This window comes from Pyrgilauda ruficollis, unplaced genomic scaffold (assembly GCF_017590135.1).
Source record: "Pyrgilauda ruficollis isolate IOZ18807 unplaced genomic scaffold, ASM1759013v1 scaffold67, whole genome shotgun sequence".
Lineage (NCBI taxonomy): Eukaryota > Metazoa > Chordata > Aves > Passeriformes > Passeridae > Pyrgilauda > Pyrgilauda ruficollis.
In genome coordinates this window covers 1,756,379-1,783,562 of record NW_024528488.1, presented here as the reverse complement: position 1 = coordinate 1,783,562, position 27,184 = coordinate 1,756,379, and the positions used below count along the sequence as shown (strand labels likewise).

At 45.2% G+C, this 27,184-nt stretch overlaps 1 protein-coding gene across 4 annotated transcripts in view; it reads right to left on the bottom strand.

Annotated features, from left to right (window-relative positions):
• LOC121362816 (ubiquitin carboxyl-terminal hydrolase 12-like) overlaps positions 1-21,315 on the bottom strand; it is a 29,150-nt gene extending 7,835 nt beyond the window's left edge. The window contains exons 1-8 of one of the 4 annotated variants that reach the window (XM_041484661.1): positions 21,224-21,276; positions 8,561-8,629; positions 7,916-7,996; positions 4,217-4,290; positions 3,186-3,412; positions 1,912-1,988; positions 1,021-1,104; positions 205-402 (exon numbers count right to left, since the gene is read on the bottom strand). In XM_041484661.1, coding sequence (XP_041340595.1) covers positions 205-402; positions 1,021-1,104; positions 1,912-1,988; positions 3,186-3,412; positions 4,217-4,290; positions 7,916-7,941 — 686 coding nt within the window. In that variant the 5' untranslated portion in view covers positions 7,942-7,996; positions 8,561-8,629; positions 21,224-21,276. Of the gene's footprint in view, positions 1-204; positions 403-1,020; positions 1,105-1,911; positions 1,989-3,185; positions 3,413-4,216; positions 4,431-7,915; positions 7,997-8,560; positions 8,630-21,223 lie in introns of all 4 variants that reach the window. The other 3 variants (XM_041484663.1, XM_041484659.1, XM_041484660.1) reach the window with 3 other exon arrangements.
• Between the last annotated feature and the right edge of the window lie 5,869 nt (positions 21,316-27,184).

Sequence of the window (27,184 nt, the reverse complement as noted above, 5' to 3'; positions counted from 1 at the left end):
CCTAGTAAAAAAACCAGGCATTTTTTAAAAAAAATCAAAATAGCAAAAAACCTAGTAAAAAAGACATTTTTTTTAAAAAACCAAATACTTCCAGCCAACCAGCTCTGACAGTGCTCCTGCGCTGCCAAGCAGCGTTATAAAACAGCACAGGGATGAGAGATTCCCTCAGAACTGCAGGGGAAGGCAGGGGATGTGCAGCAGTACCTGCCACAGTGCACCACCACGGCCACCAGGTCGTACATCCTGTCGGGGTTGGTGGCATCCCCCGAGGTGTTGAAGAGCCGCAGCTCCAGCGGGAACACCACCCTGTAGGACAGCTTGGTGTAGCGGTGCAGCTGGTCCATGTACTTGAACCTCTTCAAGTGCAGAGCCAGGATCATGGGCAGCTTCTTCACCCTCATTCTGAAGCACAAAAATGTGGGAAATAAAGGGTAAGGATTAGCAAATCACCCCAAAGAAAGATTTGTTCAACAACGGCTTCATTATGAGGAAGCGCCGTAAAAGGAATCCAAAATACTGATAGAATAAAAAAATCTTTTTTTTTCTCTCTTAGTGAGAACAGGCAATATTTATTCCAAATTATTAACAGCACAACTGACATCTGAATGCAAGACAACTGCAAGAAAACATCAATTTTTCACCCATCAGTGGGAAGAAAGAGCTGGAATAAATCTGTGTTGCTGCTCTAGCTGCGACCAAGTCTGAGGGGAGAAATAAGATTTTTTGTACCCAGTGCTCCCAGACAAAGCAGATGGAATGTTTTCCAGTGGCTTTAAGCTGATTAATGCTAACTGGGGTAAATGTGGATGTCTGGAAACACCAGATAGAAAACTCTTCAGGGAAAAACACAGAATGAATCTCCTCACGACGAGGCTGCCATGAAGTTACTTGGTCTCTCCACTTCTCCTTCACAAACACAGACCTAGACAACCTCACCTTTTCTTTGCCTGAATTCACCAGGTGTATTCACCCAGAAATTTAAAGAGAACATCTCCCTCAGCCTGAATATTTGGCCCTTACCTCTTCTGTGCCTCCTGTTTGCTGCGGCACTGCTCACAATAGTATTTGTATTCACTGCATAGAGTTTCAGTGTTACTAAATCCCCTGTGGAAATCAGAGAGTGGCATGAGCAGGGATATTCCAGAGCATCCAGGCTGAAAATGCTGAAAAAAACCCCAAACAACACACAGAGGATGAAGCTCCTTTCATTCATGGTGCTCCCAGACCCATTTGATGTGTATTTGTCTCGTTCCTGGGATGCAGCATCAATGTTCAGCTGGAAAAATCTGGAATTTGCACTATTAACTGCCTGTTTTCTGGCCAGGAAAAGTAATAAACAGCAAGAAAGTGACTGAGTTTTGTTTCCATCAGTAGCCATCCCATGTTTTCTTTAGTGGCAGAAATTAAATGTTCACATCTCCAGCCATTAAGTAGCAAAGTCTGGATGATCCTTCAGCTCCCAGCAATTAGAGATCCATTATCAGCTATTAAATAGCCAGATGCTGGATGCAAATTAAATATCCAAGCAGCTGATAAGCCTTGGATCCAACAGACAAACACATGGAGCAAATCTCTACATGGAGCCAAACTGACCCTTAACATCAGGGCCAGGCAACTGAAATTCAATAAGAATATGAAAATAATAAAGAATTTATTGTAAAACCAAACACTGCATGTTTATTTTTGATAAAGCCTGGCTGTGTGATGTTAACAAATTCAAATCCCCATAAAAGAAAGTGAAAATCAATCTTAGCTACCACTACTATTTATTAACTACTAAAACCCACTTAGAAACCTTCCAAAACTCACAATATTTTACCTCATGTCAAAGCCTACAGAGAATAACTAATCCAGGCTCTTTCCTTCTGAGCAGGGCAGGTATTTTTTCCATTCCCAAAGAATTCTGTTTACCTTAGACAATGTGTAATTGATGTATTTTGTTCCACATCAACCGAGAGGTCCAGGAAGTCCTCATCTTTGCTACTAACCTTGAAAAAAAAATAGTAAGAAGAGATATTTGGTAACAATTTAGAGCCGGAAGATTTCTTTTATCCAATTCTGGAGTGGTGCAACGTGATTAAAAATAAATGTACACACACACAAAGAGGCCTTTTCTTGAGGTAAACTAAAAGTGATTAAATAATCTGATGTGGTGTTAAAATCTGAAGAGGAGCATTAAAAAAAAAATCAACAACAAAACAAAGCCAAAAACCCATGGAGAAAAGCACAAAACCCCAAACACTTTCTCATGAAACATCTCTCCCCCCTGAGACTTCAAGGCACTTCTGATTATTTCACTGGCAAAACCAGGTTTTAAACACTCACAGCTCTCACTGGAGAGGTTTTAACCACAATTCCATTTTCTCTGCAGCCTGCTGCAGCTTTCTGCTGCATTTCAGGGTGTAACAGTCAATACTCAGAGGCAAGGCAGAAACAGGCAGATGGCTCCTCAATTAAATGGGTTAGCAGGGAGGAAAACCATCTTTCCATTTGTGGAACAGTCACATTTCACTGCAAAAACCTTGAGACAGAATCCTATTAATGTCATTTTTAGAGCTTCTCCTCACCACATAGCCATAACTTTAGATTTTAATTGCCAAGAGCAGTCTTTTCTGTTGTAATCACTTCTTGGGTTTTTTATTTCTCTCCCCATCTGGGTTTTCTTTTTTTTTTAGCACTATTAAATCAGAGGATATGACGAACTACAAATCCCTGGCCTGAAGGTGCTGTGGTTCTAATTCTAGACTTCATGCCACTTTTTTTGGTGCCAAATAGAGTGGCCAAGGACCACTCTATTCTAATTCTATCCAAGAATTCCAGTTCAAGCAACTCAGTTCATGCCAGAGTTAAATTAAGAGCAACTCATGTAGGAACACAACATAAACTCTCAGTCACTGACACAGGGAATAACATGGAGACAAAAAGGCAGCTTGGATCAGCCAGGTGCAGCTGCCTCGATGGAAACAGGGAGGAGAAACAGGGAAAACACTAGGCTTTTTCTGGGCAACATACCTTAATGAGCACTGGTTTGAACATAGAGTCCTAAAATAGGCTATGCTTCATATTTTAACAGAGACAGTGCAATTTCATCTACCCTAATGAATGAAAAAGGGTGCTCAGTGTTAGGGAAACCAATCCAGAGGCTGGGAGAAAGCTAAAGAGGAGTGGTTTGGTGGTGCACGTACAGCCTCACAGTTAAGACATCTGGTTTCATTGGTTAGTGTTCCTTGGAAGATTTCATGGACCCACGTCAGATCAGGCTTGTCTCCTTCTTCACTCTCAATGCTGCCATTCTGGAGCTTCCCATTCTGCTTCTCCTGCTTCTTCTCCTCTTGCAATAAGTCAGCAATAGTGTTCAGTAGGTAGTTTAGGAATTCGTGTGCATCCTGCTGCATGTAATTATCAAATAATTCTGGAAAGGAAGACAGGGAGGAGAATGAACAACTACAGACACTTCCCAACACCAGGTCACTGTGGTTTTTTCCCTTCCCTCTTCTCCCCTGTTACACAGCTCTGGTGGCACTGGTGAGTTTGGGAAGAATTGCACTTTGTTGTTCTCTCAATGATTATTTTCAGGTTGCAAGAAACAAACAGCTGAAAAATACCTTTAAGGAAACTTAGTTTGGCCATTTCTCAGAACTGAAGAAAACCATTATTGGTTTGGGGGTTTTGTAGTTTTTTTTCCTTCTTTTCTTTGGAAAGTGAGATAAATAAAGAAATTCAAATGTGTTGCCTTGAGCCACTGGTTCATTAAATTCAGCAGCAAGGGGCAAAAATCCCCTACTGGAAGTTTGTTATCTTTTCAAGTTCAAGCACAGAGGAGCAATCAACAGACAGAAATCACCTCACCAAACAGCCCTGGGAAATAACCACCAGTTCTGATCCTAAGGAATTAATCCTGCCACAAATGCAAGAGAACAGGTTATGAGTGGCTGAGTCTCCTGTGAGAATTCATGAGAGCCTGGAGCAATGACCTGGAGTGTGTTTTGTTCCTCTAGGGAGCACCATACCAGTGTGGAATATCTGGACATTTCAAGTCCAGAAACACAGAGACTAAGATAAGAACAACTCACAGGACAAGCACACAGGTGGTGAACTTCACACCACAAAAATCTCCAAGAAACCTGTTAAAACTTGACAATTCAGACTCCAAAAGAAACCCAAATTTCACATTTTACATGCTTAAAAATGCATTAAAAATAATTTCTTCATTTACCATTTTCCTTCCTCAAGCGGGAAATAAATTTCTTGGGTGGGATGACTCCCACCTTCTTCTTTTGTGTGGCAATACTGTTGAAGAGATCAGAGAGGCAGGTCAGGAGGCTTTCCTTCTTTCGAGGCTGCACCTTGTATGCCAAAACCTTTTCCCGAAATGGCCGACAAAAATAAAGTGCCTGTAAGACCGAGTTGCAGTAGCAGGTATTGCCGAACTGGTCAAAAAACAGAACAGAGGGAAAACAAAGGCCTTTGGATTAGGGCTGCCAAAAAGGAATGACAGGAAGAGAGTTCAAGAATGTCACACAGTGAAACTGGAGGAGTCACCTGGCAGAGCTCATTTACTGGGAAACACTGGTTGGAGTGGGGGGAAACACTGGTTGGAGTGGGGGGAAGAAATGCTGGTTGGGATGGGGGGAAACACTGCTTGTGGGATGGGGGAAATACTGGCTGGAATGGTGGGGAAACTGGTTGGAATGGGGAGAAACACCACTTGTGGGATGGGGGAAACACTGGTTGGGATGGGGGAAGAAACACTGGTTGGGATGGGAGGAATGGGGGAAACACTGCTTGGAATGGAGGGAACACAAGTTGCAATGAGGGGAAACACTGCTTGGAGTGGTGGGAAACTGGTTGAGATGGGGGGAAGAAACACAGGTTGGAATGGGAAGAAACACTGCTTGGAGTAAGGGGAAACCCTGGTTGGGATGGGGGAAACACTGGTTGGAATAAGGGGAAACACTGGTTGGAACAGGGGAAAGGCTGCACCTTGTGACAGCAAGGGAAGGGAGCGGAGACAACACTCACAGGATACTGGGAATACACACAAAAAGTAATTAAGGGTTCAGCAAAGAATCCAAATTTGTGGAGACACAGCACAACTCATCATCCTGAGAGGGGAGAGGTAGCAAGGACACTAAATAAATAAATAATAAATTCCACAGAATATTTTAATTTGGGAGGGACCCCCGAGGATCACTGAGTCCAACTCTTAGGTGAACAACCCACACAGGGATCAAACCCACAGCTTTGGCACTTCCAGCACCCTGCTCTGACCAACTGAGCCAATCCCAGTGGGGTTGGAATGGGAAGAAACACTGCTTGGAGTAAGGGGAAACCCTGGTTGGGATGGGGGAAACACTGGTTGGAATAAGGGGAAAGGCTGCACCTTGTGACAGCAAGGGAAGGGAGCGGAGACAACACTCACAGGATACTGGGAATACACACAAAAAGTAATTAAGGGTTCAGCAAAGAATCCAAATTTGTGGAGACACAGCACAACTCATCATCCTGAGAGGGGAGAGGTAGCAAGGACACTAAATAAATAAATAATAAATTCCACAGAATATTTTAATTTGGGAGGGACCCCCGAGGATCACTGAGTCCAACTCTTAGGTGAACAACCCACACAGGGATCAAACCCACAGCTTTGGCACTTCCAGCACCCTGCTCTGACCAACTGAGCCAATCTCAGTGGCAAAACCTATTACAAATTAATAATAAAATCAGTATTTTCTGCTTATAACAGAATGTTTTGAGCAGCACATGATGCAGGGCCATGCACAGAGCAGCTGGTTTGCATCTGGCCTGTGTGAAGGCAGTGTCAGGGACAGATAAGGCCTTGCAGAGGCTGCTCCCCGTGGCTGAACAAGGAGGACACCAGGATATCAGCTTATCACCCACAACCACATACCATGGCTTCAGAGCTGCTGCTCTGCAATCTACTGTGCTGCTGCTTCATAAAAGGGACACAAATTCTGGGTTTGCCAGTCCCCAGATATTCCAGTAATGAGATTCTGCACCCCAAGAGCAATATATTTTAAATAAACCAAAAAAAGCATAAAAATCTGTCGGCAGAGCAGAATGGTTTTAGGTGATACACTGAGACATGGCCACTGTTCACCCAAATTTGGTGTGACTACTGCAGCAGAATGGTTTCAAGGTAACAATCACTTTGACTGAAACAGAAAATGAATAGCTTCATTCATACAGCTCAAAAGGTCACAGATTATAGCTACAGTGACATTGATTTACACCATGTGCAAACAACAGGGAACAACAGTTAAAACTTACTGACATGAGGAAAATAAATATGAAAACTAAACAAACACATGAATTACAAGAGAGAATCACTCACATGCTTGTTAGTGACCTACAAAAACAAAGAAGCATCATGCTAAATAAAGCTGCACACAACACAAAATATGCATCCTAAGTCTGAAAGCTTATTTGAAGATAGGAGCTTCTTAAAATGAAAATTGAGATGAAATTCTGGAATGAATTGTTTCACCACTGTTCCATCCTCTTGGGCTTTAGTAAATATAAACTATTTTAACAGTTTCCCACATATTCTGCAGTGGCTTTAGACACAGTTTAACAGAGTCAGGTTGCTTTAGCTTACTGATCCAAAAATTAAATAACTATTCAACCCAAAGCTTTGGCCTCCATTGCCCACGAGTTCAACACCTGATTGTATTTGCAGTGCCATCACACATTTAACAGCACTGAAGCTGAAGCCATGAAACTGACCTCTTTAAAATGCTCCAATTAATTCCAAATCATGAAAGAACCAGAAATAACTTCAGAAAAAGATCAGCAGAACAACAGTGTGAAAACACCACCCTCAAGAAACCAGTTGCAAGAAATGAAGCCCAACAGTGTTAGTCATGTTTGTCCTTCAAAACAGAGAATGGATGGGGTTCTAATAACTCTGGTTATTTTTAGGATGATGTTTTTCCTCCTCACACCATTCAGTGCTTTGCTATTTCTGTTACAATTCCATTTTTGCCATTATGGTGCAAACCTCAGCAGCTCTGGAATGGCCACCAACACCCCACGTAGGGAACAGAATTCTGGGTGTTTGGGTAGCTGGGTGTCTGAAATATGAACTGTTAGAAACCCACACAAACTCAATTAACTGGGTCTCTAATGAGCTCAATAAATACTATTTAGTTGGCCATACTTGGTGTGTGAAGACATGGAGCATCTCCCAGCTCTCAACACAACCCTGATGATCAGAACACAGGAACAATTGTTTCTAGTGAGTTCTGCCAAAATTGCATTTTCCCATCATGAATAGGATGCCACAGAACTTCTGCTGCTCTGAACTCACCAGGATCAACATGCTCTGCACAGCTAATGCTGGCAGACAGCTCTGCTGCCCCACAGCCACACAAACTGCAAAAACCCAGCTTTTTGGAGGGCTCATGGCTACACCAAAAATCCAGAAGGAGTATTACAACACGAAGGAATTATCCACCCACTCCATATCATTCATCTCCTGCACAAAACTTCCACTTCTCCCACGAGATGGGTGTTTTTAGAACTAAAAAGTAACACATTTTAATTTTAAAGCCTCCCCTGCACTGCAGCATCAGTGGAAAATCTTCTCTGGAACAGCATATGAACAATGGACACACTTTATTATTTCTAATTTTCCAGCTAAATATTAAATCTTAGAAGTGGAAATGAACTAGAGGAGGAAGAGTTCTCTCACAGACTCTACAAGAAATACTTTATTTCTCTGTGTTTCAGATGAAATGCTATCTTGGTTAATGAGCACACTGCAGGATGTGGTGTCTGTGCTCAGTCCCACTCTAAGTGAGAAGTCTCATCAATCAAGTTCTCAGAGAATCCTGCTAAGCTCCAAATTAGGATGTGAATTAAAACCCAGCATTTTAAGCATAGAAAATTCACTTACATTGACCAAGCCAAAATAATGCTCATTCACAGGGAACTGCTCAGGACCAATCTCTTTCTCCAAAGCAGAGGCATTGGCGCCCTACAAAAAACAGTATTTATGTTAGAGAAAATAGAAATTTCCCAAGAAAACCCAAAGCTTAGGAAATCATTTACTTCCATTGAAAAGCATTGGCGCCCTACAAAAAACAATATTTATGTTAGAGAAAATAGAAATTTCCCAAAAAAACCCCAAAGCTTAGGAAATAATTTACTTCCATTGAAAATCAGTATTTTGTCAGAATTAAATGAATGTGATGCTTTATTATCATAAATGTACCAAGGTCTCATTTAAAATCCCAACTCCCTCAGCCAAAATTAGTAATCTGATCTAACAGAGGGGTTTTCTACATTTGAGTTTATTTGGAAATTACCACAACCAGCTGTTCTCACTTAAAACACCAGGTTGGCCACAGTGATCTAGAAACAGCAACTCAGTTTAGTCAAGAATGCACTGTAAAAATAAAGAAACTTATTCTGTATTTTTCTAGCTTTATTTTGCAAAATACTATGGACAAGTGAAGTTTTTGATTACAAACCCCCAGAAGAATGGAAGGAAGAGTTTTATCACATCTCAGATCACCTGAAAGTGCTTTGGCTTGGTTACCTTTAATTTCAAGGTGATGTATGAAGCTCACAGTGCATTTTGACACATCCTTGAATTTCCAGCAGTACACTGAGGATGGAATTTGCTGTTTTAGACACAACTGAAAACCACCACTGCCCTTATGTGGCACATAAAGCAACAACTAAAGCATTCCAATGTTATATTTTGAATTTTAATTTGGTCCACTTCATATTCCAAGTGGTTTCTTCATCTCTTTCCATTTTCAATTCACCAGCCCCTTATTGATGGGAATATCAGGGGTTGGTACCTTCCCTCATCCCTCTCCACCTTGTTCTTTAATGCTTCTTGCTGATATTCCAACATTCCTGAGCTCCTTTGTGCAGAATCCAAACACTTTGGATTCCTAATTCTGCTTTAAATGCCCAAGTCACTCCAAGTCTAACCTTGCCCAAACAGAAATCCTCCTGCACAGGTGAGCCACCTTCAGACACCTCAGAAAAACATTAAACCAAACATTACAGTCCAGCAAAACCCAATTTATTTATTTATTCTCCTGAAGCAACCAATGCTTTTCAATTGCTGAGCAAACATTTCCATCATCTCCCTATTAATATAAATCACAAGCAGAGTAAGGACAGTTCTATCCAGATTGTCTTTAACAGAAAAATAAAAATTTCCTAAAAAAACAGGAGAGAAACCAAGAAACAATCTGGCTTAACAGCTGTAGTTGGATGTCTCCCATCAGATTTACAGTGAGTTACATTTCTCAAAGCAGATAAAACGAGGCAGGCTCAGAACTGGGTACTCCAAACCCCACAAAACATTCACAGGGTGCTGACAGATTTACAAGCAGAGCTCTGCTCAAGCAGCAATTACACACAACATTTTTGAGGCATCAGTGCCAGTTCAGGCAGCTCCTTTCATTTGTTTCCTTGCAGCCATTCCCTGCTTTCAAGGAGCTCTTTTTCCTCCAATATCTCCCCTCAATAAAACCCAGATCAAACCCAAAAAAAAAGGAGAACCATCAGCAAGGAGGATTTGCTGGCAGGGGTCTCTCCTGGGCTACCTCAGCTCTCCACTTCCACTGCTTTGATCCACACTGCCTTTGGGAAATCCTGTAACTGGAGATGAGCATCAAAATTCATGGAAATGCATAGGGAGGGGAAAATTCCAGAATTTTCAGCCTGGAAATCAGAACTGGCTCCTGCTGAGGCTGTTTTGCTCATCCATGCTGCACGTTTGGAGATTAGGAAAGGAAGATTTGTAAATCCTGTGAACTTGTGAAGTGCAGTTTCAATTCCTCTGGAGTTTCCTCACCCCCTCCATGATCTCCAGTATTTCATTAGGAGAAAAGTCCATTAAAGGAGGTACCAAACCTCACAGAACCAGTGAAACCTGACAGCCCAAAATGCTCCAGCTAGAAAGCAACACATGGAATAAATATCTGAACAAATAAATAAAACCGTAAGAACCGTAATTTTTAATAAAGCTATTGAAGAATTGGAATAACCTACCATAAACCAGGGTTGTTAACCAAGCCACCAACTTGTATCCATTTAACCTGACAGGTTACAGGTGAGTTTTTTTCCAAGTGTTTTCTTGTATTTATTGCCCAAATTTATAAATTTGGGTAAACTAACTGCAGAGGCAGATTAAAAAAATTAAGGTTTCCTTAATAAATTAAATTATATTTAATGTATTATTTACAACTGAAGTTGTAGGTGCCTCATCCCTGGGAGTGTTCAAGGCCAGGTTGGAGCAACCTGGGATAGTGGAAGGCGTCCCTGCCCATGGAATGGGATGAGCTTTGAGGTCCCTTCCAACCCAAATCATTCTGGGATTCTGTGAGGATTCTCAAGTTTCTTGCCAGAGAGTATTTTAAATTCATAAAATCATAAAAAAAAAAAACCAAAACAGAACTCAAAGCACTTGTGGGAGGAATAAAAAAAAAAATCAGAGATGAATCATAAATAGTTCTGAAGATGCAAACTTGCAAATTAAATAGTGAAAAAGCTCCAGGAAATGCAATGCCCAGTGTTCCATGGAAAAAGAACTCCCTTGCAGAATCACAGATGATTCACCACGGAGTCAATGTCCAGGAGAACTGCACTGAACAAGGATATGGGATATGGGGGGAAATCCACTTTATGGGGAGGGCAGCACCTGGCCTCGGTCACATTTTGGGCTAAGGTCCAGAACTGCAGCCAAAGTCCAGCTCCTCCCAATCAGGGATCTCTGCAACTCAATTAACAATTAGCCAATTAACCCAGTGCAGCTGAAACCTGGTCCAGCCTGAGCCACGTCCTGCTGCAATGAGGCTTTGCTGTCACACTGACAGGTGTCACATCCCTCTGCCCACCCAGCTAAAAGTTTTTCCATCTGCCACAGATCACAGGAATATTTCCTCACAAGAAACAATCCACACTTCAACATTTTGGAAATATAAAAGTCACATTTTGTCTAGAAATAAAAATGTAACCGAAGTTGCAAGTGTACATAATATGAACATTTATTTTGTTATTTGGGGAATTAATTAAATGCTCCTATTTGGGGTGCCACAGCCGAAGTGTTCTGCATCTTGTGGTACTTTGCACACCTAAAACCATCACAAGTTTTGCTAAACTATGTCACACATTGTGGGAGCAACAAGAAATGCCATGAAAAAAATCCCTCATCCATAGCAATTGAGTTTGCTTGGCATAAAGCATCTAAGCTAAAACAGCAAAAACTAAAATACAGCTGAATATAAAGATTAATGACTTCTCACTGCTAGTGCAAGGCAAATAAATGAATGTTTTAACAAGCCCAGAGTACATCCCTGACTTCTGGGAGGTGCAAGGAAATGCTCTCCAGGGGCTGTTCTGCTCCTCTGCTCCAGGACTATCAAACTCAGTGTTGTGAACGGGAATAAAGCCAGATTTCTCCAACACACAATTACCCCAGGAGGAAAACTTCCCCTCGTTTGACCACGTGGTAATCATAATTGACTTACATAATGAGATGTGAATTTAGTGGTGGGGGAGGTGACAAGGGAAGTCACACTTGTAAGCAGAATTTTCCATTTTCTGGAAATTCCTGGGACTTCAAGTGTTGTCTCAGAGCTCCCCTTTTCTGCTCACAGCCCACTCACAGAACTGGCTGTGCTTCCACAGTTCTGGAATTATCAGCTAAATAGGAAAATGAAAAACTGCCTGGCCCATCTCAACTATCACCACCTCAGCAGGAATACACACAGCTAAAAATGGCCAAGAAAGCCCCCAAAGAACAACAATAAAATATTTCCTGTCATAGCTGCAGTTGTTTTACTTTATGAGTATCAGCTAATTAGAAGAAGAGTCTATCCAAGAACATTTCATGTCTGAAAAGACATAGAACAGCCTTAAAAAAATCTACATACCAAATACTGAAGTACCAAACACAGCACAGGGAATTGTTAATATTCAAGTTTTCCTCACTTTTTCATACCAACACAGTGAGGGACATCACACCAATATCTTGATTTAAAAATGCAAGAAAAGGCTGGATGTGGCACTCAGTGCTCTGGGCTGGTGACAAGGTGGGGATTGTCATGCTGGGCTCGATGATCCTGGAGGTATTTTCCAACCTAAAGGATTCTGGTATTCTATTCCATGCTCAGAGCTGGATGAGATATAGAGAAAGTAGCATGGGGGTAAACTAATATCTACCCAGAGAACACCCAAGGCAAGTTTTGTTGAATTTTTCAAAGAAAAGGGATGTGAAAAGAGCAGTTTCCAACCCCCTTACCTGAGGGAGCTGTTTAACCAAGCCATACTGAGGCAGTGATCCCACAGTATTCCTGAAATTTTAACTGAAAAACCCATCAAAACCAGAAGAGAGATCTATCAATTCTTCCAGCTTGTAAGCTATGAGTGATTTTTGCTCACTAGAGAAGTCTTAAAGATTTATTTCCAGTTCAATGCACTATGCAAGTGGAATAAACAGTAGTAGACTTTTGTTTCTTAGCCAGTGGTAACTCACTCCAGCACTAAAAGGAGATCACAGAGAAGGATAATTAGGCATTATTGCCTCTTCTTAGCAAAAAAAAAAAAAAAAAAAAAAAAAAATAATTTATTCTAAAAAAAAAAAAAAAAAAAAAAAAAAAAAAAAAAAAAAAAAAAAAAAAATCCTATTCCTGCAAAGAAAATGAGTATTTTGCATAGCCTAGATTTAACTGATTTCAGAAACTGGAAATGTATCAAACAACAGGGTCTTCAATACTTGGTGACCTTAAACTTACTGGATTTGCAATTATTCTTACAGACAAAAGGCTCATAGCTTGCATTCACTTATCTGACAGGAATCAGAGGAGTGCTCAGTTTTGTCTGTATTATACTTAATTAGCTTTATGGCAGAAATTGCAATCAGGCTCTGAGTTGAAGAGTTTTGGTGAAGCTGTGGATGAATAAAAGCTGGGAGTGATTAAGAACAACCCCACGGCTCAGAACAGGAGCTGCTGTCAGCTGAAAATTCCACATTTCCAGCATCCTTGTGGCTCCTACTTCAAGGTACCTCTTTTCCTTTTCAGCAATATGAGTTTTACTGAGTTTCAATGAAATCCTGATCCATCACAAACCTTGGCTGACAATTAGTGGACTGTTATTACAGACTACCCATTTTTTTACCCTGAACTAACACTTTCCTGTGAGATTCACATCCTCTGAACAGAGAGAGACAATTCTCTCTCTCAAGTTCCTGGAGAAGCAGAGAAAAGAATGATCAAAACAATTCTTATCTCATTTGCTGCTCCTGTGTTTTTGCCCAAGTAGAATGCATGGAAGATTGCTTACCTGAAGGAATTTAGTAATTAGATTCTAGAGTGAGTATTTTGTTTTCTTAACCAATATCTGCAAGCTGTGTCCAGACAGAAGGTCAAGAAACAGTCATGAGATTTGGTTCAGCTCTTGTTCAGTTTCAGTTTAGCTGTCATGTAATATAGTGTAATACAGTATAAAAGCCTATAGTACAATAAAGTAATTAATTAACCTTCTAATATCATAGAGTCCTGCTCATCATTCTTCCCGCAAGTTGGGAAAAAATCACACCAATACTTTCCCACTTTGCTGGAATCCTCAATTCCATTCCAAATACCTGCTTTTGCTGCTCTGGAGGCAACTCTGCACATGTGGGCATGGTTAGAAAAGTAGAAAGAAGGATGTGAGGAGACCAGAGCATGGAGCAGCTGCTGCTGCAGCTCCAGGGAAAAAAAGGACCAAAATTAGCACAACTCTGGGGCAGGACCCTCACTGCTATTCTGAGCTCTTGTCAAAATAATCAGGTCAGTGCTGTGCTGCTGCTCAGCAGAGTGAGCACTGGAGCTGGGAAATGAGGGGAAAACCCACAAAGCAGGGAAGGAGCCACGAGTGGGGAGATCCCGCTGCCCTCAGAGTTCATGGCATTCACCCCTGACAAGTTCTGAGGGGCTCTAATTAATCAGGTTTTGAATTGCCAGTGGGTTTAGAGCCATTCCAGAACCACCACTGGCTCAGTGTAATGACAAAAATACTCAAGATTTCTTTGGTGCCATTAACAGACACAGAAATTCAGAAAGACTTGTCAAACAAATGCCTCATGAGGTTTTAATTGATGGTTTTTAACAGGGATGAAGCAGCTGCTTAAAGTACAAGGGAATTAAGTAAAATGGTGAAGTTCTTCCAACCTTTTCAAAAATACAACTACAAACTTACAGTTTGGTCTTTTTTCAAAATTGATTCTGTCAAAATCTACAAGAAGTAAAATTTTTTTTTTTTAAAGTCTGCTGTGCTTATTTTGGGCACTCCACTACTTTAGATGGACACACATAAATATACACACCCCAAGAGATGCCCCATTTACAGTTCATTTGTGGACAGTTGCAGATTGTCAGAAGAGAACTTTAAAAATGTGGATGTGTGTCCCAAAATTCCAGAAACTTTCTATCTGTTCACTGTATCCTTTTAAAACCACAGTTCTCTATGCTGGCCTCCACCCTTCAGCTGCTTCAGGCCTGTCTAAAACACAGCCAAGACTAAATCAATTCCATTAGCTCACTTTTAACAATCAATTTAAAGCCCTCTCCATACATGCAAATTGGAAGATTCAGCCTTTTTTTAAGGATAATTACAATTATTTTAGCTCAGTACAAAATATTAATTTCAAATTACCTTATTTTTATGCATTTCTCTCTTTGCAATAAATCTAATTCAGTTCAAGTGAAAGAATTAAAGGCTCATAACTCAGGGGATCTCTAACCTTTCCCTGCAGCTGGATGCACACCCAGGAGCTGTATAACATCACTGGAGAAAAAACCTGATGAAATAAAATCCCTGAGGATATTTGGCTTGGACTCCACACCATCCTAACTCCTGGACTAGAACCAGCTGCTTCCCACGGAGCATCTGCCTGCAAAAGGCATTTCCCTTAAAGAAAGGTAAAAAAGGGAAAATAACCTACAGGATTTCAGTGTCCAGAACATGCCTGGTGCACAAGTCTTGCTCTCTAGTTACTCATTTGGCTTTGAATAAATGAGAGTAGAGAAGATTCAGGGTTTAAACCAAGCTGGGAAGCAGCTTTCAGGTTGTACAGAAAAGCTCCCAGGGACACCATCATGCAGCACTCCAGATTAGAGGAGCTGCTTAAACCCACTGCTGAGGAGCTGTTTTAAGAGTGAATAAACAAATCAAAACAAAAAGGGGGAAAAGAACAAGTAGGCCAGGCCAGAGCTACTTAAAACCTTGCAGGAAAGAAATCTGCATGAGCTGATGCAGAAGTCTGCCTGCACTTGCTGTATTTGCTGAGATAATAGTTCCAGCTTCAGGACTATTAAAATTACCCTGGGGGGAAGTGGAAATGGAGCAGGTTGGGGTTGTATTGCTGCAAGTTTATAGAACACACTGTCATGGTTTTGTAAACACAGATTAGATGTTGCTTTCCCCATCCTTTAAAACTCCTTGGCTGTGGAGCACTGAAGTCAGATAAAAAGAGTTGTCAGCTCAGGTTTGAAAGGATCCCTTTTCATGGATCCAGGAAGGCTGTCTGTGCTCCAGGCATAACAAATTACTGTAAATTGAGCCCTGGATTGCAGCACTTTGCCTGCATAAGCACTCCAAACAAACTGATAATCCTGAAAGGAGCAGTGTCAGACTATCCAAGGCTCCACGCTTCCCAATGCCACGGAATCTTCCTCCTGGAAAGGCTGTGCCCATTCCCAGCAGGGAGGACAGCTCACAGAGCACCCTGACTGCTGCCATGGCACCCAGAGAAATTCCAAAGTGCTGTATTTCCAAAGGAGTTTCTCCTATGAAGCCTTAATTGGAGTGGTTTTAAATCAGTGAAAGCAGGGTGCTTTGTAAACTCCTCCAAGCACATGTTTATTCTGTGAGGAGCTGGTCCTGCAAGGTCCACAGGATCCACACCTCCCAAAGGCAAAGCAGGGCCCACACTCCTGGAAAACCCTCTCACTTTATGCTCTGTAAGAGAGACAGCAAAGCTGGGCTCCAGTGAAAAGAACACGTGGAAAGGATGCTGCAGAAAGGGCAGGAAAAACAGAACCACTGCTCAGGGCTGAGCTTTGTCAGCAGCTCCTTTCCCTCCTCAGCCCCTGCCTCCCACACCACCACTGCTCCCAGTCCATCCCAGGCTCTCAAATCACCACTGCTCCCAGTCCATCCCAGTTTCCTCAGCCACTGCTTCCCAAATCATCACTGCTCCCAGTCCCTCCCAGTTTCCTCAGCCACTGCCTCCCACATCACCAGTGCTCCCAGCTCACCCCCTGATTTCTCCACCCACAGGAGTCCTGGTGACCTCGTGCTTCTCGCAGTGACCCAGTAACACACAGGCGTGGAGGCTTTGCCAGCTCAGCTCTCAGGGATTCTGCAGCTCTCTTGGAGAACAAACACAAACAGCTCCCAGCTGTGCAAGGCCCAGTGTTTACCAGCATTGTTCTTTTGTGAGCTGGCACTGAGATTTTATCAGGAGCCTCACACATCAAACAGGGCAGGGACAATGCTGTGGAGAGTGAGGAAGTGGATGCTGAGGGAGAGCAAAGATTTATAAATAGGTTAATATTTCATTTATAACTTCAGACATTACACAGGCACAGAGCAGTAAAATTCAGCTGTGAGACCAATCAATGGACTTGGATGGGGAAATATATTCACAACTCAGTGCATGAGAGGTTAAGTGGAAAAACCATGGAATAGTTTAGGTTGGAAGGGACCTTAGAGCCCATCCACTGCCACCCCTTGCCAGGGTGGAACACCTTCCACTATCCCAGTCTGCTTCTTAGGGTGGAAGAGACCTCAGAGCTCACCACTGCCACCCCTTGCCAGGGTGGGACACCTTCCACTGTCCCAGGCTGCTCCAAGCCCTATCCAGCCTGGCCTTGGACACTTCTAGGGATCCAGGGACAGCCACAGCTGCTCTGGGCACCCTGTGCCAGGGCCTTACCAACCTTAATGGAAAAAATTCCTTCCTTTCTAGTCTAAATTAACCCACTTTTAGTTTAAAACCATTCCCTCTTGTCCTTTCATAACAAAGTTTATCCCCATCTGTTCTACAAGCCCACTTTAAGTATTCACTATAAAAGGAGCTGAAAATAGAAAATACAACATACAAACAAACCACAACGATGCACAGTGCTTCCCTTTATTTTGGCAGCAAGTGCAGGACGCCCCCAAACTGGCATCTGCTGGAGCAAGCACTGGAAGCCATTTCTTTTTTAATGGCAACAAGACAGCAAGTGATGTGCATGTAAACAGATGAGTTCCAAGGCAATAAAAGCATTTGCTCTAAATCCTGATTAAAGAACCAAACAACAGAGATTCAGTAACAGAGCACACCTTGAACAAGCTACACTCTGTTATTTTTGCATCCTTGCCCAGGCAGTCACACTTCATTTTTAAATGGTAGCAGCTATGAAGTAGAAGTCCTCTAATATAATCAGTGTCTACTTTGAACAAATGGACCATGGAGTGCCCACTTTCCTCAACTCCATGGCACAACACAGCTGGGATCTCTCATTTTCCTGAGGACAATTAAAGCATGACATTTTAAAAGCTTATGGACACCAGAACAGCACAAAAGCTCCTTCATGTGTTCAGGACTCCTGTAAAATCCCAAAGGTCATTCCAAGGGAGCCTGTGTGGTCCACCTGAACTGCAGCCTGCCTTTGCTTCCAGCCCCAAACTGTCAGAAACCCCAAATCTGCAGCAATAAACAGCCACCACACACAGCATTAAACCAGAACACAAACAACGTGGGAAAACCTTGAAGTGACCTCCGCCCTGCTTTGCACAGGGTTATGTATTTCTTTTCCCCCCAAAACAATTATTCTCAGTTATTCTCAGGCTGGATTTTAAGTGCAAAGATGAATATTTGGTTTCTTTCAGCTAAACAAGTCAGTCAAGAAGCAAAGCACTGCTAGAGACAGAAATCTGCTTAGCCAGCTCTACTTCCACCCTCCCTTCTTCCAGTGATAAAAATAAAAGCTATAAATGTTAATTCTCTGATAGAGCCAAACCAAAGTCCTACAGGTACAGGTGACAGCAGGGAGGTGACATTACACACCAGGGACACCACAGCTCTGCTTGAGCTGCCCAGTGTAAATGATTCAGGTGGCAAATGGAAATGTGGGACTTACAAATGCTGCAGCCACCTCCCCTCCAGCACTGAAGTCAATAATTATGTCCTGATTCAGTGTTTGTAAGACTACCCCCAATTTGTAGCCTGGATTGGAGTTCTTCAGGCATGTCCTACTGGTTTAACCAACAATTAAACATGAATCTAGAGGAAGTGGCCCTAATTGCCTACAAGAAACAATATTCTGCTCATAGCTTACTACAGACTCCTCACAAGCTGCCAGAGAGGAAAAGCCCAGCTCTGGGCTTTGCAGCTTGCTCCCTTCTCAAGTTCTGGTCTCCTCTTCCAGAAGTTCTATCAATTCAACAAAATCCTCAAGTTCTGACTCAAAAGCTCAGTTCTACTACTGCCTCAGAGCACAGAAAACACATCCTGGGTCAGAGGATGCAGTCAGACCCACGGAATTCTGCTCTCCCCACTCTCAGCCAAGAGAGGATTCCTACCTGCTCACCCCAGACCCACAGACCCCCTTTAAACTTCTGAAACAGCAACTTAGATTTTTTTAGCAACATGCCTCAGCAGTGCTCTCTGTTTCCATTTCCCTCAATCCTGCAGTTGCCTGCAAAGGAAAGGAAAGACCCCCAAAGCCCAGAGCAAAGGGAAGGGCTGGGACACAAAGCTGGTGCCAGGGAAGCAGAGCTGGGGCAGTGCCTCCTGGCCATGGCTGTGCTTTCCACGTGGTGCCAGCAGCCTCCCCAAGCAATGAATCACATCCAAATGAACAATCCCTGCTCCCAGTGCTGGCCAGGCTGGAGCTGCCACAGGGATGTGATGAAACTGATGCCTTGTTTGAAACCTGAGGCAACAAAATCCTGGAAAAGGGATGGTGCTCCCACCAAGGAAATGGCACTACCCTGAGGCCCAGCAGAGCTGATCCACGGGCAAGTGATTTCAGGGAGGGGGAGATGATCCAAGTTCAACCTCATTACTGACTGCTAACGAGCTCAAGCTTGGAGTTTTATTTTTAAAGAGACATTGGAGAGGAATGAAGTGGCTGAGAACAGTCAGGAACAGCAGTACCTGTGATGCTGAAGGGTCTGACAATGTCACAAACCTGGGTTTCACTTTTCCAGCCTGGAGCACAGATGATGACTAGAAATGCTGGTAAAAATTGCATATTTTACTAAAAAAATATGTGAAGTCCTGTACAATCACTACAGTTTAGCATAATCCTGAAGAAAGCAGCTCCCAAAGGGACTTTGTTCATATATTTCAATGTTTTTAAAAAGAAGGCTCAGCTTTTTCATCTACCTTTATGACAAACCAAACAGTATTTTTACTTGCTGGACATGCAAATAAACTGATCCAGTTTTGAAACACAGGACCCAGACCTTAATTTCCTGGGCTAGATGAAGGAATAAATGTTAATATTGACAGTAAGTTTAGCCAAGCTACACCTGCACCTAAAACACTGATGCTAACAGATCCCACAGCATTTGATTAAACAACTAATTAAGAAATCTGGAAGCCATTTCCATACAATTATTTAGTGCTACCAGCACTGCTCTAGAATTTCTGCACAGAACTGAAACAGCAAATTCTCCACCTGAAACACAATGGGGAGAATCTGCCTCCCCAGAGCTGCTGCAGTTCTTGGAAAAGAACACCCCCAGCACCTCAGGAGGGGAACGGGAGGAACCTGCCCAGCTTCCATCCACCATTCCCACCAAAATCCAGGAGCAAAACTGCCAAAACCCCACTGGGATGTGCTGAGGTCTGGCTGCACAGTCCCAGGGAAATGCTCTGCCTTCCCTCTGCCCTCTCAGTCCCAGACTCAGCCAGCTGCTCTCAGGAATGCACCCAAAATATTCCAGGGACTGAGTCAATCTCTGCCTCTGGGTGCAGAACTCCTCAGCAGATTCCTGACTCACCTCTCAAGGCCTTCATCTCACCTGTGTCTGTGATGGCAATTCAAAAATACAAATTATGCAGGAAAAAACCCCAATTGATGAGATTAGGGAAGGATAAAGTCGTGGGAAGTCTTCTCCCAAAGACTTCCAGGGAGGTCTCCGTGGCCAGGGACTTGAAAAGCAAAGATTAATGTCTCTTGTTAGGGATGTGAAGCTGCAAATGCCCAGTTTGTACTGGCTCAGTTCAGCTGGGCCTGGACTCACACTGGCAGTCAGCACCTGCATGGAACAGGAGGAAAGTCCTGTTCCACACAGGTGAAAACAGAGCCAGTGACCTGGTGTGGAACAGCCCCTGCTGAGCTGCAGAGGGAGATGGAAGGCTGAGCAATGAAAAGGTGGGATTGTGAGAGCCAACCTGCTCCACGGGGGCACCCCCAGGCCGCTCCCTGCCGCTCCGGGAGCTGCAGCCCCGGCTCAGGGCACGGTGCTCCTCCCCGGAGGTTCTCCGAGCGCAGCTCTGGTCTCTCACGGCCGGGCTCAGATATTTCCCTGCGAGTCAGCCCTGCTCGGAGCCACTCCGGGCTCTATTTACACGGCAGCGGAACTTCATTAAAAATTCTGCATAATCATGCAATTACCAGCCTGCCTCTCTCCCTGGCGGCAGGGACGGTCCCGGTACACGCATGCACGTGGAGCGACTGCAGAGCTTTGACAAACGAGTAGAACGAGCTTTAAAATGAACTCAGTTATCACAACAACTCACTACGACCTGGGCACAAGGCCAATTAATGCTCGATAACTCCTTTTCTCTGCGAAAGGCAGCACCCACCAGCCCGAAAAACATTTCAGGGCACAGGCGGCCGCAGACACACCCACCGGGAGCCGAGTTCGCGTTTCTGCCGAGTCTCCAGCACCTTTCCCAGCGGGATTTCAGCCCGATTATCCCAAACCCCTGCGAGCCCCGGCCAGCCTGCCACCCGCGCTCAGCCCGGCCGCGGCTCCCCGCGCTCCCCTCGCCCTGCCCCGGCACAGCCGCTCCGCCCCGGCCCCTCAGCCCCCGGTGCCGGCGGCGGGGCCTCCCGCAGCGATGGGTCTGGACTGCCCGCCCGGCGCCGGGGCGCGGAGGGCGGGCTCTCCCCGCCGCTCAGCGCGGGGCACAAGGCCGGGAGCCCCTGAGGAGCGGCCGTGCGGGCCGTGCGGCCGCGAGGGCTCTCACCATGGTACAGACGGCGGCGAGTCTCCGCACCGTCACCAGCGCCTCCATCCGCCCCCGGCCGCCGCCATCTTGGGCCGCGACTGACAGCGCCAGCTGCGCACCCGCTAACCGGCCCGGCCTGTGCGCCGCCGAATCGCGCCGCCGGCGCCGCGCAACCACCGTTCCGAGGCGTTCTGGGTCCGGAGGGAACGGGCTGGGGAACGGGATCGGGAATGGGAATGGGAATGGGATTGGGATTGGGAACGGGATTTGGAATGGGAACGGGAATGGGATTGGGATTGGGAACGGGATCTGGAATGGGAACGGGACTGGGATTGGGATTGGGATTGGGATTGGGAATGGAAACTGGAATGGGACTGGGATTGGGATTGGGATTGGGAATGGAAATTGGAATGGGACTGGGATTGGGAATGGGGAATGGGATTAGGAATTGGACAGGAATGGGAAAAGGACTGGAATGGGAACGGGAATGGGAATGGGGAATGGGGATAGGAATGGGAATGGAAATTGGAATGGGATTGGGTTTGGGAATGGGGAACGGGAATGGGATTAGGGATGGGAATGGGAATGGGGAATGGTAGTGGGATTGGGAATGGGAATAGGGATCGGGAACGGGAATGGGATTAGGGATGGGAATGGGAATGGGGAATGGGAGTGGGATTGGGAATGGGAATAGGGATTGGGAATGGAAATTGGAATGGAATTGGGATTGGGAATGGGGAATTGGAATGAGAATGGGAATGGGACAGGGATGGGAAAAGGATCAGGATGGGAATGGGTTGGGAATGGGAATGGCATCGGTATGGGATTGGGATCAGTATGGGAATGGGACCAGGACTGGAAGGGGAATGGGATGGGAAAAGGATCAGAATGGAATTGGGATCGTTATGGGGAACAGTTTTCCCAGAGCAGCTGTGGCTGCCCCTGGATCCCAGTGCCCAAGGCCAGGCTGGACAGGGCTGGGAGCAGCCTGGGACAGTGGGAGGTGTCCCTGGTGCCAGGGGTGGCACTGGATGGGCTTTACGGTCCCTCCCCACCCGCAACATTCTGTGGGTCTGTGATCCCATGACCCTTGTGTTCCCCGTCCCTCAGGATATCCCGTGGTTCCCGGGGCTCGGGGAGGAGGCTGGAGGCCCCACTGGGATGGGCACTGTGGGGTCTCTGTGACACTGGAGGAAGGCACTGTCCCCACAGGGCTGGGAACTGGGGGGTGTCACAAAACCCCAAGGGACACCATGGCCAGCCCAGAGCACCAGAACTCTCAGAGGTGCCTGTGGAACTCTATGATTCCCAAGACTCCTTGGGAATCAGAATTTTGGGGTGGGACAGTGGTGCAGCCCGGGGATCCTCTGCTGTTCCACACCACACATCCCACTCCAGCACGGTGACAAAAGGGCTCTTTGAGAGCTCAGCCTGCAATGACAACAGTGCCCATTGTCAATCCACTGTCAATCCTGTGGGAGAAGGAGTGGGAAGCGTTCCTGAGACACCACAAGCTCGTCCTGCAGGGCAAGGATGAGCAAACACACCTCAGAAGGAACAGCCTCAGGAAACAGTGAGGAACGGGCAGAAGTTTGGGATGGGGCTGATCCTGACCCAGAGCTGTGCCCAGCCTGGAGGCTGCAGCCTCTCCTCATCCCCCAGAGCTGTGGGAGTGCTGCTGAGGGCACTGGGGGCTCCCTGCTCACAGTCCCCGCTGGGCCAGGGCTGTTTCCACTCTCCAGCCCTGACCTTGTGGGAATATCTGTGGGGAAGGGAGAATGGTTCTGTTTCCAAAGCAGAAACTTTTTTATGAGGTTGAGATGTTTCCATTCTGTTTGAGCTGCTGGCCTGCAGCGATCTGCTCCTACACATGTTGGGCTTCCCACGTCATCTGCTCCAGCCTCCCCAGGGACACAGCCTCCTCAGGAGCACAAAAACCCCAACCCTTAGCAAATACCCCCAAAGTAAAAAGGTACACGTGCTCCTCACAGGGTTGCCATGAATGGCAGTGCTTTAAAATTAGAGAGAGGAAATGCAGGAATTATAGAAGCTGTACAGTGTTTGACCAGATTGAAGTGTTTATTTAAATGTTCGTCTCTCTTACATCCCAAAATAGAGTCAAAGATGATTTATCACAGCTGCTGCAGCAGCATCTGAGGACATTTCCTTGCCCTTTGGCCTCAGGATAAGAACAACTTGGTGCTGAGTAGAATTATGGGGCTAAAATTGTGGTCTTGTCCCAGAATGTATCCAGAGGTCACTGCTGGAGCACAGAGATGCACTTTTAATTCATCTAAACTCAGCAAGGTGGAATTCTGAGCATACAGGCCAAGGCTGCTTCCCTGAGCACACCACACTCATTTTTGATCCTTTCTTATCTCCTCCTCTTTTACCTTTCCCAGTTTGGAGGTATTTAGTTGCTGGGAGCAGAAAGGTGGTTCAAAGACAATTTCTGTTGAGTGCAGTGTCAGAAGTGACCTTTGAGCCCCAAGTTTGCCACAAAGAGGGGCAGAGAGAGATGCAGGGATCAATTCTTGTTGGTTGGAGTAAATTCAGGAGTGTGTGCACAAATCGCCAGCCACGAGTTCTGTCTCAGCACCTGCCACAGCCCCTGGCACTTCCCCACAGCCACATTTCCCATTTCTGCTCCAAAACCAGCCCTGTTTCTCCTCCCAAGTCTCCCTAACACCAATATATTCTATAAAAGATGTACCAGAGGCAAATGTAACGGTTACAAATAGACTTCTGGAGGAAAAATAATTTCTGCCAGAGCTAGGCAGAAGGAGAAACATTTTCCCAACATGCTGGGACCTTAGCAAGGTCTCTCTGGCTCTGCTCATCTCTTACTCCTTCTATACAATGCATGAGGAATAATTGCAGCCAGTTTTAAAGCACTCTGACATCCTCCTGTGACGGGCACTGTGGTCATGGCAAATACTTTTATTTTTAGCAAGCTTCGTCTCTGAAAATGTGTAGGAGGGCCAACAACAATATAAATAGAAAATCTTCTAACAAACAGAGCCAAAGGCAACACAGAGCAGTAAATAAATCTGTAAAAAATTCGTTGTGGAAATAACAATCTCTGTGCACCATGCAAAGGCACAGACTTTTGCATGAGCAACCCAAGGGGTGGTAAAGTGAAACCTCCAGAACCATCCAAGCGTTTCCAAAGTCGCTCTCAGTTTTGCAAACATTCCCCCTCTAATTTAAGCTATTGTTTTTCCAAGAGAATTAGAATTTAAAACATGGGTTTCTTAGCTAAATATAAGTTCATTGTACACAAACAATGAACATCTCCTTTAAAAACAATTGTTATTCCACATGCCAAGGGTTACACAATCTCAGAGTGTGAATCCTTCTGCATGGCTTCACTCCATGAAAAGGCAATCTAGAAAATCAGACAAGGACCACATCTGAAAATCTCTGGGTTTGATTCTGTATTTTACTTGAATTCTTTCAGAATTAAAGCCTCCAAGCTGAGAGGAGAGGGGAGCTTGAGAGTAGGTTGAAAACTTTGGGAGAATGCACATTTTTTTTATTTGTACTAAAAGCCCTTCTCTCTGCACAGAAATTCCTGCACGTGGTGGAACGAGATCTGGGGAGAAGCACAAGAAGCCAGGGCTGGTGCAGAAGAAATTAATATTGAACCACATCAGCAAAGGAACTCCAACTCCACTGCTCTGCTTCCAACATGCAGCCTGAAACTGCTTTCACATTTGTTTTAAGCAACCAGAAGCCCTCAGAGCTGCCAAAAGCAGCAGTTTGACATTTCCTGCAGCACTGCTGTCTCATTCCTGCCCCCACACATCCCCTCTCCCGTGTCAGCAGCAGATCCAGCCCTGCAAGCACATGGAGCAGCTTCCCTGTCCCTCCTCACACAGCAGCAGCTGCTCCTTGCCCCTTCTTGGGACTCCTGATTTTTTGAGTGCCACATCCGAGCTCAGCATCCTTTGAGCACAGTTTGCATTCTTTGTGTCTGCCTCACATTCATCCAGGCCAAAACTCACCCTCCATGTGCCTCTGACTCCCTTTTTTGTTCCTCAGCACCACATTTGGTTACCCAAAACGATTTTAACTTTTTTTCAGTTGAACGTGCCTCCCTCTTGGAGCAAGCCAGCAGAGCTGTTTTCTTCCAGGAATGTCTTTGCTTGTATAGAATATTCTTCATGGTCTTTCTGAACTTATCTGGCTTTTTTTTTCCTGGGCTGGAGCTCTTCTGGCCACCTAGAAGCTGACAGATCTATGACTGTTTGGTTTTGGAGGAGGACTATTGTGATGAATGGTTTTATATTACTCACTAACATATGCTTTTAATAGCAAATGGGAACAAAGGTTCCAGCACTCAGAGAGGCAGACAGTGACTAACTGCTGCTAACTAATCCCAAATTTATCACTGTCCTGCTCAATAACACATTTCAAAGTGCTGCCCTATTAATTGACCACAAGATTTTGAGCTTTTTTCCTATTCCTCCTCTCATTTTGCCTCTTCTTACAAAACTAGTGTGAGATTAAAGCATCCCGGTAAAGAAATTTCCTGGAAAAGATTTTTTTTTTCCTCACTGTTTGGGGCTTTGCAAAAATCTGGAAGCAAATTGACACTGGAAGATTTGCAAATCATTCCCACAGGAGCCATGTCCCAAAAGACACAGGATCCAGCAGCTCTCTCCCAGTTCCATGAGCTGCATCAGCATCCAAACCTTTCTTCCTCCTCTTCTTCAGCTGCCAGGATGGTCAAAGGAACAATGCTGGGAGCTTGCAGAGCATCACTGCACAAATACTGCTGCACAAGGAGCTTTCAGAGGGGAAACAGAACCTTGGGAAAGGGACATGTCCATAAATCTTGGCATTCTTGTGCTGATTTCACTGCACTGCTGAGTCCCAGAGCTGGATTTTCCTCAGGGCAGCTCACGCCCAGCACATCCTGTGAGGTGCTGGTGTGGAAGCTGGGATCTTTGGGAAGGGGCAGTAATTCGGAGCCCTGCCCTGATCCCCCAGCCTGCCTCTGGAGCCTCTTGGGGAGGGCTCAGGTGTGTGCTGTGGGTCAGGGCTGAGCTGTGAGAGCAGCTGGGCACAGAGAGGCTTTTGGTGGCTGCAGCCTCTCCAGAGTGAGCCAAGCCCATCTCCTGCCTGCAGAACATCATCTTCCCCAGGTCTCCATGAGCTCGGGGGGCTTATCTTGCTCTCCATTCCCATCCACATCTCCCACACAGCCTGACAGAGTCCATGTCCCAGCCTTGCCTCTGCTCCCCTCTGAGAAGCCTTCCAAAGATGTATGCTCCAACTATATTATTTTTTTAAGTTTAATTTACATCTGTTTCGTATTATTTGCAGTTCTGCTTTATCTGGGTCACTCCCTTTCCAGTGTTCTTCCCTCCCTGCCATCCCAGAGAGCTGAGGGCTGATTGTAGCCAGTGTTCAGTTCCAGGCTGTCATCCCACAGACCCTGCCAGCTGTCCTAAAACTCCACTCAGTTTTCCTAGAGAAGCCATTCTGTCCTCATTCCCTCTGAATGCCACCCAGCCCAAGTCTGTCAGCAGCCCCAAATTCCCTTCCCCACGTTCGGAGAGCCTGCAGTTCCCACCCCAGCGCTGCCCCACGTTCCAGCGGCCCTTTAGGACTCACAAAGCAGCAGATCAAATGTATCCCGGAGCATTCACGGGATGTCAGCTGGGATTTTGGAATATCCCACAGCCGCCCGAAAGCTCTGAGGGGGGGATGGAAGTGTTTATTATCCTGAAGAGCGGGGTCCCATGGGCTGCGGGGCTCTGGAGGGGCAGCACACAATGAATGGAGAGAGAACAACAGCGCGGGGCAGGGGCCATTGAGAGGGCGAAGGAACCGGACAGGCAGAACCGGATTATTCACAGCCGAATTAGAGCGGAGCATGGCCGTGACTGCACCGCGCTCCAAGCGCTCCCGTGCCGGCTGTAAAGTCCCAAAATCCGGATTTTAGCAGCCAGCCAAGGGCAGAGCACGGAG